Source organism: Hordeum vulgare, chromosome 5H, assembly GCF_904849725.1.
Source record: "Hordeum vulgare subsp. vulgare chromosome 5H, MorexV3_pseudomolecules_assembly, whole genome shotgun sequence".
NCBI classification, from domain to species: domain Eukaryota; kingdom Viridiplantae; phylum Streptophyta; class Magnoliopsida; order Poales; family Poaceae; genus Hordeum; species Hordeum vulgare.
Window position 1 is genome coordinate 325,703,620 of NC_058522.1, and position 14,168 is coordinate 325,717,787.

At 42.8% G+C, this 14,168-nt stretch overlaps 1 protein-coding gene across 1 annotated transcript; it reads right to left on the reverse strand.

Moving 5' to 3' along the window:
• Nucleotides 1–244: 244 nt before the first annotated feature.
• On the reverse strand, nucleotides 245–973 carry LOC123399675 (the record flags this gene model as incomplete). The annotated part of the gene is made up of 1 exon (XM_045094069.1): nucleotides 245–973. A coding segment is annotated over exon 1 (729 nt), but the record flags the coding sequence as incomplete, so codon positions are not given.
• Between the last annotated feature and the right edge of the window lie 13,195 nt (nucleotides 974–14,168).

The following is a 14,168-nucleotide window of genomic DNA, read 5'->3' on the forward strand; positions in this document are numbered from 1 at the left end:
GTAACATGATGATCTTGAAGATTATCAAATCTGGACTGAAGACTTTTCATATCTTCAATGAGGATTTGGGTAAGATTCATTTCATCATTCAACAGATCATCACTTCTGTCTAGCAGTTTCTAAAGCTTTTCCAGGGCAGTTTGTTGTTTAGTGGCAATGATAGCAAGTTTACTGTAAATGGGGTTTTTAAATCATTAGGTTCAGAGTCACTTGAATCAGAGGAGGAAGCATCATTCGGTACCTTTGAACCTTTTGCCATGAAGCAATAGGTTGGTGCAAAGTCATCAGCAAAGTCATCAGTGTGGATGGTGTTATCATTTTCTTCAAGGTTGAAGATTGACTTGCTCACGAATGTGGTTGCAAGTGCAAGGCTAGCCTGTCCAGATTCCGAGTCTTCTTCAGAACCCTCCTCTTTATCACATTCCTCGGATTCTACCTCGGAATCCATTTCCTTGCTAATAAGTGCCCGAGCCTTTCTCAAACTAGTCTTCTTGTGCGATGAGGACTTTGAAGATGAGGATTTTGAAGATTTCTTCTTTTTCTTCGAATCATCAGAACTTTCATCCTTGTATTTCTTCTTCTTTGATTCCTTTCCCCAATGAGGACAACCAGCAATGTAGTGACCTGATTTCTTGCATTTGTGGCAGGTTCTTTTCTTGTAGTCCTCAGATGAAGATTCTGATTTCCTCATATCTCTTCTTGAAGATTTACCAAACTGGCCAAGTCGTGTAAACTTCTGGAATTTCCTCACGAGCATTGCAAGCTCCTGTCCAAATTCTTCAGGATCACCAATGCTACCATCCGAGTCTTCTTCTTCAGATGAGGGAATTGCTTTGGCCTTCAGTGCACGTGGTCTAGAATAGCTTGGTCCATATAGATCTCTCTTTTCTTCTTGTTGGAATTCATGAGTATTGAGTCTTTGGAGTATATCAGCTGGATCAAGCATCTTGTAGTCTAGTCTTTCTTGAATCATCAGAACTAAAGTATCAAATGAAGAATCCAAAGATCTTAACAGTTTCTTCACAACTTTGTGATCAGTAATGTCTCGAGCTCCGAGTGCTTGCAGTTCATTTGATATGTCAGTGAGGCGATCAAAGGTATCTTGGCAACTTCCATTGTCAAGCCTCTTGAAGCGATTGAAGAGATTGCGAAGAACATCAACACGAGAATCACGCTGGGTTGATACTCCTTCATTAACTTTGGACAGCCTTTCCCAGATAAGTTTTGCTGAGACCAAATCACTCACTCTACCATACTGGCCTTGGCCCTTGCTCAGATGGACACAGATGATATTCTTCGCTTGAGAATCAAGTTGCTTGAATTTCTTCACATCAGCGGCAGAGACAGTAGCAGTGACGATAGGGACGCCATGTTCCACAATATACCAGAGATTGTCATAAATAGCTTGTAGATACATCTGCATCTTGGTCTTCCAGAAGGGAAAGTCCTTTCCTTCGAACGTAGGACATCCTGCAGTAACCTTGATCATGCCTGCAGTCGACATAACTAAAAACTCCAGGTGGTTAAACCAAAATCACACAGAACAAGGAAGTACCTGATACCAATTGAAAGTGCGTTATATCGACTAGAGGGGGGTGAATAGGAGATTTTTAGAATTTCATCACTGAGGAAATTCCTTTTGAGGAAATTCCTCACTGATGACTAACTTGCAGCGGAAACAGCAAAGGATCAGGAGTGCAAAGTATCACTACAACAGTTTTTCAGGGTGAAGAATATGAAAAACAATTTGCATAGTATGTAGGCACAGAGAAAATAGATGAGAATTAAGTCGCGTGAAGAATTTGGGGTTGAGGAATTTCAGAGAAAGTCTTCAGCAAATTCTTCAAACAGTGATAGTGAAAATCATCAACATACAATCTGTGGAATGTAAAGAGTTGAAGAAATAGAACCCGTTTCACAGTGAAGACAGTGGTTGATAACCCAGTTCCAACTGCTATGAGAGTTGTACATCTGGTTTGGATCGGCTTGGTATTGAAACCAAAAGACACACAGTCCCTACCGTATTCTCCTTGGGCTAAGAACACACAGTCCTCGCCAACACTCGTGGTAAGTCTTCAGGGCAGACTTCCAAACCCTCACAAACTTGGTTACCTGACGATCCACAATTTACTGCTGGATTGCTCTAGACCATGACGCCTAACCGTCTGGAGGATGCTCATTCCTCAAAGGTAAAAGGCTTCAGTCCCACACAGGAACAACTTCTTCAGTGATGCTCAATCACTTGGTTTTCGGTTTGTGGTTTCGTGTTTGGGTTATTTCCTCACTGATGAATTACTCTCGAAGACTCCGAGGAATTTGGGTTGCTCTTATGACAAGTGTCAGTTTCCAACGAAGCATCCAACCAGCTTATGGTTGTGGGGGGCGGCTATTTATAGCCTGGGAGCATCCCGACATGATTTGACATTAATGCCCTTAAATAATATGACCATTGGTGTGGATAAGACCAATGATGTGGCGCGACTTGCGGTAATGGACGGGACCCTCAATTGTGAGAGTCCTCATGTCTCTCATATTCCTCACTTGAGGCTTTTGGTAGGATTAGGCTTGGGTTGAGCATCATGAGGAAATTCATTCTGACGTGTTACTTTGACCCCCTTTAATAGTACGGTGTTCCTATGACTCAAAAGTGAAGAAAATAAAAAATACAGAATAAATCTTCATGCTTCAAAATCTTCAACTTGTTTTTCTTCAGGACACACCGAATTCCTCATCTTCAATTTCATCGCAATTTCTTCACGATTCAATTCTTCAGCTTCAGACCAATTTCTTCAGCCAAAGACATACATTTTTAGGGGCTGATATTCATCGAATATTTCAAACTCCTCAGCGACTTATAGATCCTGTGTACACTCATGAACACATTAGATACTTAACCTAGAAGTCTTCAAACCACCAAAATCACTAAGGGGCACTAGATGCACTTAAAGTGGCCTGAAGGCGGGAGGTGGCCGTCATAGCCGCCACACCACTGTCGGCCACCGTGGACATTGCCCGCTCCTCCACCATGGCTCTAAGGTGGGAGCTGACGATCGTGGCCGCCACCCCAACATCGGTTGCCGTGGCCACTAGCCCACAGTTGACCGTCGGGGTCATCACCCACTCCGCTATCACTGCCCGAAGGAGGGAGGTGGAGCCCCGCATGTGCGTCAGTGACCTCACATGCTACATCGAGTTCATGAGGGAGGAGGAGGAGCGCCAGATCGAGGACACAAAGAGTCTTACCGCCACCGTGGGCGCAACACACGCCGCTGTAGAGGCGCGGAATGAGGAGATCTATGAGGAGTCCTACCGCTTCGAGATGGGTCGTCCGGAGAGGCAGAGGGCTTTCGAGGTGAGCGTCGCTAAAGGCACAACATCGGCAAGCACATTATTCCAGTTGTCCAGCTCGTCGATAGGCTCCTCCTCCTCTACCTCTTAGTGATCGTGCTCGACAGAGGAGAGGCTGATGGAAGTAGTATAAAGCCCCTCCGTAGTAGTAGTATTTAGGGGCTATTTTGTTCAGTTCATCTGACTATAGATGTGGTTGAAGTGTACAACATACTTAAAATTAGCTAGTATATATAGTTGAACTAGTTATTTGAGTACGTGGTTGGCAACAATTGGGGAAAAGTTTGGTCAGTTCTACTGTCGATTTGAAATGTTTTTATAAAGAACGACTGCTTAATCCATGAATGACATATATGCTTATTGAATTTTAGTTGCAAAAATTAGATAGTGCTAGTGATTTTTAGCTGCAATTTTTCACAAATGGTAGTGTTACAAGGTTGACAAAGGGCAATGTTACTAGATCGACAAATGTCAATCTTTCGAGCTTCGCAAATGGCAATATATACCCAATATGACAAATGCAAATCTTACCAAATTGTCTGTACATGGTTGCACATGGGGCATGCGAAAAAATCATTTGCGTCGAAGGGGTGTACCAATCATGCGTGCCAAATTTTCTCTTGGCTTAGCAGCGAAGGAACCATAGCTATTGCTCTGCATACCGTCTTCAATCTAAACTGTTTGCCATGAAGAGATGCACAAATCCTGCACGACAAATTATAGGTTGGCTTTTAGGGAAGGACCATAGCTCTCGCTTTGCATACGGGTGTTCCATTTAAAACGTTTGTGATGAAGAGCTGCACAAATCCTGCACGACACATTTTCCCTCGCGTGCCTCCCATCTAATCAAGCAGTTGTCCGCACGACACCTCATAGACATCCAAAGTATGACGTGTGGCGTCACATGAATGGTTAACAGAACGCACACGGTTTAAGTTATAGAAATTTTTAATATGATAAGGTGGCAACTATTTGTTTCAAAATACCTTTGTTGGATGTTGATTTGAGTGCGCCTACTCTCAAATTGGACACGAAAAATACCACAATATGTCATGTACCATTCCGTGATAGCAAGCCAAGTTTCATGAATTTTAAACGAGTTTTGGATTTACTAGAATTTTGAAACCAAGTATCTCAATGTCTGCGACGGAGGCATGATGCCAAGGTGTTTGAAGTTCATTAAAATATCTTGCATGTGACCTAAGCACGCACCCAAGGACACACATTTGATTTTTCAACCCATTTATATGCACTGGAGCATCTGCATGTAGTTCGAATTTGAATTATGCACATAATACTACTAGAAAACTGACTTAATATATAAAAATGTCGAGACAAACCCCGAAAAATTCCAAATTTTAACAAGACACTCATATTGCTCTATGTTGCCACTAGGAAAAAAATTGAAATCAACAAGAGGCAACGAATATCATTTCATCCATGAAGGAGGCACATTCCCTACCGGAACCATGGCGCTTATTGTGAGAAGCTCTGATTTGTGAGAAGCTTATACACAAACCTGCCCGAGATGGGACAAACTTTTTACCACATCATGTTGATGCCGTTTAATGATAGCATGCCAAGTTTCATGAATTTCAAACGAGTGTTGGATTTACTTGAATTTTAAAACCAAGTATCTCAATGTTTGCGGCTGAGGCAGGATGCTGAGGTGTTTGTACTTCATTCCATTTCTTGCATGGGACCTAAGCATGCACGCAAGGACACACATTTGATTTTTCAACCCTTTCTTCTGCATTGGAGCATGTGCATACACTTCAACGAGAAACAAGAACAAAATTGGCAACGAGGAGAATGATATAAAGAGCATGAGAATGCCTCAAGAGGATACTGATACATCTCAACTCGGGTTTTGTTAAGTACCGCAAAGAAAACAGAGTAGCAAATGATAACCAAAGGTTCACTCGAATGTCATTTGTGTACTCACAGGGATTGATATGGACGCCCATATTTCCGCTATCGGTCATTGAACAAAGGGGTTTTGTTCATGTCTATGTTTTACCGAACCTATCGTGTCATGATATGTCTCCAACGTATCTATATTTTTTTTCTATTTTATGATATTATATTATCAATCTTTATTACTTTATATGCAATAGTATGCTATTTATATCATATTTTGGGACTGACCTATTAACCTAGTGCCCGATGCGAGTTCCTATATTTCGCATGTTTTTGACTTTTGCAGAAAGTTAATACCAAACAGAGTCCAAACAAGATGAAACTTTACGGTGATTTTTCTAGACCAAAAGAGTCCCAAGAACCTTTAGGAGGGGTTCAAAAGGTCCACGAGGGAGAGACAGTCCTGGGGTATGTCCAGGGGTATAAGGCACACCCCTGGAGCTTGTGGTCCCCTCATCAACCCTCTTGGCCTAATTCCACTTCTATATATCATCAAATATTCTAGAAATCCCAAAGAGTGTCATGAAACACTTTTCCACCGCTGTAAGTATCTATTCCACCGTGATCCCTTTTGGAGTCCTTTTCCCGTACCCTGCTGGAGTGGGAATGGATCACGTAGGTCTTCTACATCAACCTTGCTACGTCCATGATGATGTGTGAGTAGTTCACCACAGGCCTACTGGTCCATAGCTAGTAGTTAGATGACTTCTTCTCTGTCTTCACTACTGAAGGATGGTCCTAAGAGGACACATGCATCTGAGGCCCTTTGATGAAGCAGTGTGTGATGCATGAATCAAAACGGGAGAGTGTTAGCTCCGTCGCCAATAGAACATACTCTATACGATGGCTGGTCCATCACGCACGTTTAAGATACAAGTCTCATGTGCGATACGTGTCACAAAGTTGACGCTTATGACTTGTTTGTGATTTATAAAAGTAAGACAAGTTACCAAATATAGATGTGTACGATGTACGTCATATGGTTCACCTCATGAACTATTTGTGTAACACAAACGTTTCACAGATCAAGATGTGCAAAAGACGACATACAGTTCACCTGGATGAACTGTTTGCTATGAGCCAAAATAATAGAACCAATTCATCGTATGAATTTGTGTGTGATAACCGACAAACATATCGCTTGGACGAACTATCTGTGATAATTAAAAGTAACACAAATGATTCGGCGTAACAAGATGTGTATTATACCTGGCAAACATGTCAGTAATCGGCATTGTGTGGAAGTTGCGTTCTGGAAAATCAGGATACACGTGTTGCGGCACAATATTAGTCATCACACACTGTTTCAATCCGTGAAAATTACCAAGTTTGTAAATGGGTTCCAAATTTCCTTTTTCGTGTGACTCCTAAATTGTTTTACCACGTTCAACAAGTTTCAAGGTAAGTCTATAATTTTTTACCGTAATATGCATAGTGTATTTTATTTTGCCAACATTCACACGTAAATGTGTGTGTTGTGGGCAAACGGTTGCTAGTAGTATATGATGTCTACTACACAACTTCTTCTTGTAGACTCGTGTTGGCCTCCAAGCGCAGAGTTTTGTAAGACAATAACAGATTTCCCTCAAGTGGATGACCTAAGGTTTATCAATCCATGGGAGGCGTAGGATGAAGATGGTCTCTCTCAAACAACCCTACAACCAAATAATAAAAAGTCTCTTGTGTCCCCGAGACACCAAATACAATGGTAATTTGTATAGGTGCACTAGTTCGGCGAAGAGATGGTGATATAAGTCTAGTAATGATAGTAGATATTGATTTTCCTAATCTGAAAAAATATAAATAGAAAGGTAGCAAGTAACAAAAGTGAGCATAAACGGTATTCCAATGCATGAAAATGAGGCCTAGGGTCTGTGCTTTCGCTAGTGCAATCTCTCAACAATGCTAACATAGTTAGATCATATAACAATCCCTCAACATGTGATAAAGAATCACTCCAAAGTTCCTATCTAGAGGAGAACATAAGAAGAAATTGTTTGTAGGGTATGAAACCACCTCAAAGTTATTCTTTCTGATCAATCTTTCCAAGAGTTCGTACTAATATAACAAGTTATCCTTTCCGATCGATCTATCAAGAGTTCGTACTAAAATACCACCATAACAAATTCAGATCCATAATACTCAATCCAACACAAAGAACTTCAAGGAGCACACCAAGATTTCTATTGGGGAACATAGTATGAAAACATGCAATCAACAACTATGCCTAGATTACCCCATTGTCACCTCGAAAATCCATGAGTTGATGCCACAACATATATCAAGTGAATCACTTGAATACCCCAATGTCACTACGGGTATCCGCATGCAAGACATATATTATGTGCTCTCAAACCTGAATATTCAATCCAATAATAACGAGATCTTAAAGCGAAAGATTCAATTCATCACAACAATAGCATGGGAAAAACACCATATGATCCAACTATATTAACAAGGCCCGTGATATATCAAGATCATGACATCTCAAGAACACGAGAGAGAGAGAGATTAGACACATAGCTACTGGTACAAACCCTCAACCCCAAGGGTCGACTACTCCCTCCTTGTCATGGCCTCCACCGGGATGATGAAGATGGCCATCGAAGATGATCTCCCCCTCTGGCAGGGTGCCGGAACAGGCTCCCGATTGGTTTTTTGTGGCTACAGAGGCTTTCAGTAGCGGAACTTCTCGTCTGGGGTTATTTCTCGAGGTTTCTATATTTATTGGATTTTTGGGTGTTGGAATCATGCCAAGATGGGCCACAAGGTGCCCACTACATACGAGGCCGCGCTAGGGGGGCTGGCGTGCCCTGGTGTCTAGTGCGCACTAGGGCCCCTCCCTCTGGTGGTTCTTCACTCTAGTATTTCTCTTCTCCTCCAAAGAAATCATTAAAAAGTTTCGTCCAATTCTAGGAACTTTTATTTCTGCATAAAAACAACACCATGGTAGTTCTGCTGAAAACAACGTCAGTGCGGGTTAGTTCTAAATAAATGTGGCACCCCGGTTCAGAGGAAACAGGAACGCCCCGTATTCCAGCCCAGGGACAAGTCTTCTGGAATATGGCAACATTGGTATAGAACAAATCATCTCTTTATTACTATGGAAAAGGTTACAAGGGCACTTCGATTACATCGCCACGGTGATACTACGCCTGCCTAGGGTAATCCTACGCTAGCAACAGAACAACGACGGTGGTGATGGATTCCACTCCGCAGGGACTCTGGCTGGAACGCGTATCCTAGCTCGCAACTCTGGATCCTCGACAAGCACGCAATCATGGCATGACTTGCAAACTGGCATGACATGCCAGGTGAGTACTTTGAATGTACTCGCAAGCTCACAACAAACATTAGCATGAAGGCAAGACAACATCATAGCAATCAAGATTAGGTAAAGATTTATTATCACCAGAGGGATAGTTGAAAATAATTATACCAGGCTACTCTCACCGTACTCTGGTGACCAACTCATGACTTCAGCAAGAACCTTCAGCGCATATCCTCAAGACGGACACCAAGACTTGTCACCGACATGATGCCCAACTGCTACCATACTCAGACGAGTTCTTCCATCATTATTATCAGTACTATGGTCATGATTGATCACCTAGTGAGGTCTGGATGGGCTGTCCAATACCGTGGACGCGGCTATTCAAATAGATTTTTCACTCTGCAGAGGTTGCGCACTTTACCCACACCATGGAGTACTTGGCATCGTGATCCCATTCGGGTGGACTAACGGTGCTCTAACGAAACCCGTTTGACCCGTGACTCTCCCATCGTACCACCGACATTCATCCTCCCCCGGAGTCCTGCCCTGGGTTGCTCCTGTGTCCGTATGACACCTGCCACCATCGCGACCAAACTAAACTGTCCCAAACGGGGACGGGCCCATACAAGTCAACTGGGCTCACAAGGTTATCACCGCCTACCGGGCTAGGGCACCGCGCGCGCATAACCTTCCCTCTTTGGTGGTATCGATAAAAGAGCACGCGATCAGACCAAGTCAAGGCCGTCCCATACCGGCAAATGTGGCGGCACGGATAAGCCCGGACATGTGACTCTTGATCAACCAACTAATTATCTTATCCCCGAATAATATTTCTGTCATAGCTCAAACTACGATATCATAGTAATCCAATAACCAATAAGCTCAAGCCACTGCTAATGATTCATATCCACCAAGTGCCGTATGAAACCCAAAATAATCATAGATAGTAATCTTCAATGTCATGGCATCAACTAGTGGGTAAAATACTAGTTACTAACAATCCCGTACTCAACATGGTAGTCACCTATTCAAGAATTTATTCAAACATTGCATAAGCTAATTCATACTACTAAAAATTATACTTGCGATTAAAGTAATTGGTTAAACCATGATATTGTAATGCAATTATGCAAATGAGGGTTGTGGCTTGTTTGGGGTGATGGAACCATGTATGAGGAGGTGCGGAGAGTCCGTGGAATTGATTGCCGGAAATAGTTCTCTCTCGGAGGGGCTGTTTAGAGGCTAGCGCAAAATGGCCATTTGCAGAATGTGAACACATAATGAAAATGGTAACATCATGACAGGCTCGACGAGGCGAAGACGCGGGGTTTGGAATCACCTTGATCGGAGTTACAAGCAAAAAGATAGAGGGGTTTTTCTGCGTGGGACTAATCTGCAAAAATAATAATCCCATCTGGGTGCCTGAGCAGTGCGGTTGGGCAGAGCGAAATCGCATTTTAGAAAATACGCCTTCGATGTAGAGAGGCGGCTTCACGGGAGGGCGCTTCCACTTAAAATCATGCGGGCCCAAGGTCAACCCTGATGTTTGACTAACCGGCAGGACCTGAGGGGAGGTGGGGCCGCCTGGCAGGTCTATCTTCCTCCTCCCGTGCATGCGCTTCGCCGGAGATAGGGGCTCACCCCGATGGTGACTGCCGATGATTTTGGCCATCTCCCGTGGCATGCAACCTACCAACATGATCAACGGGACAAGCCTCGTTGGTGGGTGAGGGTCTCCACCGCAGGGGAGCTTCGGAACGGAGGCGACTGTGCCTGCGGCGAAGGACGGCTTCGGCCTCCGGTGGGCTCGCGGCTAGAGGCCACCGTAGGAGAGGAAGATATGCTAGGGTGGCCCCAGAGTGGAGGTGGAGGCCTCAGGTTGTGGTGGACGGGAGAGAAGAGGTGGGGCTCGACGAAATTTGACCGAGGCTCACCGGCGACCGTGGCGGCTAATAGGGGCAGGGAGGAGCTCCCGGGCTCGGGTGAGTAGCTAGGGAGGGGTAATGGAGTGTGGTGATGGCGATGGTGAGCTCGAGAGGATGAGGGGAGGGCTATATATAGCCTCGCGACGAGAGGGGATGAGGTCGGCCGCCGTGGCGATCTCATCGTTGCACTGGAGCTTGCTGGTGAGCTGGCTGGACGGTTGCAGCTTTGGGCAGCTTCGCAGAGGAGTGGGGAGGCCTCGGGCGAGGTCGGGAAAGCTCGGGAGAGCTCGGGCAACAAGACACGACGGCGACACCGACAACTGGTCATGGGAGCAGCTGCCACACCGCGTAGGAGGGGAGGTGAGAGGGAGAGAGGGGTCTAGGGCGAAGGAAGACGACGCGGGGAATCCCCTGGACATGGCTAGGGGTCGAGGGAGAGGAGGAAACCGATGACCCCGAGGGCCCCAATGTACAGAGTGCGCATATGGCACGCCGGACACATGGTGACCGCGTGAACGAGTGCACACGGTGCACCCTGTCATGCAACACGATGTCTAGCAGAGAGTCCTTCCAAGGAGGGGTCCTTTTGAGGTGAAAGATCGGCAAAAGAAACCAAGAGGAGATGGGAGGCTTCACTGGAAGTTTTATGTAGCGAACTTGGCCATATTACTGTGATAAACAGAGAAGAGATAAGGGCAAAATATGATGTCTGGGAGCTTTAGGGTAGGAAGGACTATGATCCTGAGAAGTTTGAGAAGCAAAGGACCAAGATTCAATATAGTTGCTTGGCAACTTACCAATCTCGTCCAGAATGCAAATCTTGATGTGGCACTCACATATCCACAGGATGGAGCTGAAATTCGGAGGATGCCAGTTATTTTGGCATATGAATACACGGTATAAATTTCATACCATCTGGATAAACCAAAGTGGTACTTCCTTCACACAACATCCCACTGGACAAAATCTTAGAGAAATAGGTGAGGAGAAATGGCTAGATAAAATGAGGTGAAATTTGGTGGAGAGATGTCTTATAGGTAGGAGAATGTCCTGGTAAAATTTCAGAAATTATGGAGCAACATAAAATATAGTTGCTTCATATTCCAAAATAATGACCAGAGACAAAGATTTGATGTTGTGGTCACACGGTTGATGGGGTGATGCTGAAATTTGGTGGAGAGGCATGATTTGAGCCTATTGAGATCATGGCAAAATTTCAACCCATTTGAATACTCTTAGTTAGCACTTGCTTCACAAAGCTTCCTGTGGATTAGGAACTTTGGAAATTTGCCAATAAATATTTACTAGCCAAATGAGGTTGAATTTTGGCATGAGGCAATGATATGGATAGGAAAGAGTTCCCACAAAGTTTGAGAGCAAGCCAGCACATATAAAAGGTACTTGCTTCACAACTTGACAACTAGGGCAGAATCAAAAAAAGGAATATTGGTGAAATATTTTTGAACATGGCAAGGAAGGATTTTGTCATATCTGAGGAAGACATGACCCAAGAAATTTATAAGAGTTATTTGGGAATTTTTGGAATGATAGAGATGTGGGTTGCTTCACAACCGAGAGAAACATGGTTATTCCTTTAATAGAAAAAGGAATATTTCGAGGGAAAAGATTATTGGGATTGGCTCAAGATGGAAATGACAAGGTCTTGGGATGGTTTGGAGGTTGGCAAGTCACTAGGGAAGAGAAATCAAGGGTGACCCCTTTAGATTCTAAAACTACCAAGTCACAGAAAAGAAAATCCACACCATAATCAAAAGAAAAAAGAAATGGGCAAAATCCAGGGTGTTACAATAAATCATTTAAAGTGCAGCAAACCATATAAAAGTACTGTAAACATAGGCAAACATGACATGGATACTTCACAAATTATCAATATGTTGGAGATGTATCAACATCCCCAAGCTTAATTCCTACTCGTCCTCGAGTAGGTAAATGATAAAACAAATAACTTATGGAGTGTGAATGCTAGCATAGTGCATAAGTTTGATCAGTGATAATTTCATTCACTTTTCCTAGCATCATAATAGCAAATCTTTCTCATAAAACTCATTATGATAAAGTAGCAACCAATTCACACGTTATGGTTCAAACAATGAACTCTCTTGAAACTTACCAGCATGTGTTCTCAGTCACCAAACAATTGCACTTCAACTTATTCTCAACAAAGTTTAAGTAAGAGCTCCACATACTAAATCATCATATACCCCTCTATGATTTCTAGTACTCAAGGCATATTTTTAGAACAAATGGTGTCCATCAAACGCAGGGAAAGATAGGGGCTTAATTGTTCACCTCCCAACTCATTTATCATAGAGATAATTGTCAACAATAATAAGTCATGATCAAATATATTTGACTGGCCATATGTGCCTAGATCTTTCCCCATCACATGATGCTTGCCAACTAGAGAATAATTGAGGCTGAAATGAGAATCCATACTATTGACTCTTGCATAAAAGTAAATATTGAAAGGTAAAAGGTAGGCCCTTCGCAGAGGGAAGCACATGTTGTCTTGCAATTTTTGGTTTTGTATGCACAATCCCTTAATGCAAAAGAACATCACATTATATTGCCCCTTATGATAACAACCTTTATTATGCAGTCTGTCACTTTTATTACTTTTCTGTCACTTCTTCGTACAACTCTCAATTTTCTGTTACACTAAATGATCAAACACATTTAGAAGTTTTATTGCCTTTTTTCACCGATGAACACTTACTTGAAGGATCTTATTCAATCCATAGGTAGGTATGGTGGACACTCATGGCAAGAAACTTGGGTTTAAGGGTTTTTGGATGCACAAGTAGTATATCTACTTGGTATGAATTTTTGGCTAGCAAAAGATCCTAAGCAAACACCACATGTTGGAGGATCCATAACAATATACTATGCAAATATACACAACCATAACTCATTACATTGTCTTCCTTATACAACTTCAACTAATTTTATAAACTTTGAAAATAATTAATGGGTTCTCACAATCATAGAAGGTGTCCAAGATAATATATTTATATGTGAAAGTTCTCTTCCTTATATTGATGATTCATGAATTGCTTGTATGACTAATATTGTGATTGTATAGCTTCAAAAGATTTCACTTTCTAAACCCAATGTGAAGCTACTACTAGGAATGAGATGAGCATATAATTTCAACTTCATGGTATTCAATTCATTCAACAACTTAGTCATAGGATATAAGTGAAGCACAAGAGCAAACAATCAAACTACTCTCAAAAGATATATGTGAAGATCAATGAGTAGTTAAACAATCAAGTAGCTATGTGAGGAATCTCTCTAAATAAAGATTTTCAGATCTCATATTTTATTTCAAATTGCAAATAAAACAAAAGACACTCCAAGAATAGAACATATCATGTGGAAAAATAAAAATTTAGGCTCAACACAGGCTAACCGATATTTATTCGATGAAGTGAGGTGGGATGCGTAGCATCCCCAAGCTTAGATGCTTGAGACTTCTTGAAATATTTACTTGGGGTGCCTTCGGCATCAATGTTAGAATCGGGGCTCCACAGACCCAAAAGGTTCGAACTCTGGGGTGCGCTCGCTCTCCTACCCTGTTCTACCTCTCAACTTCACGACGACTCTCCGGTGGATCTAGCAAAGGAAAGCGAACTAGAACACACGACAGTTTACCCTAGTTCAGGCCACCTTGTGGTGTA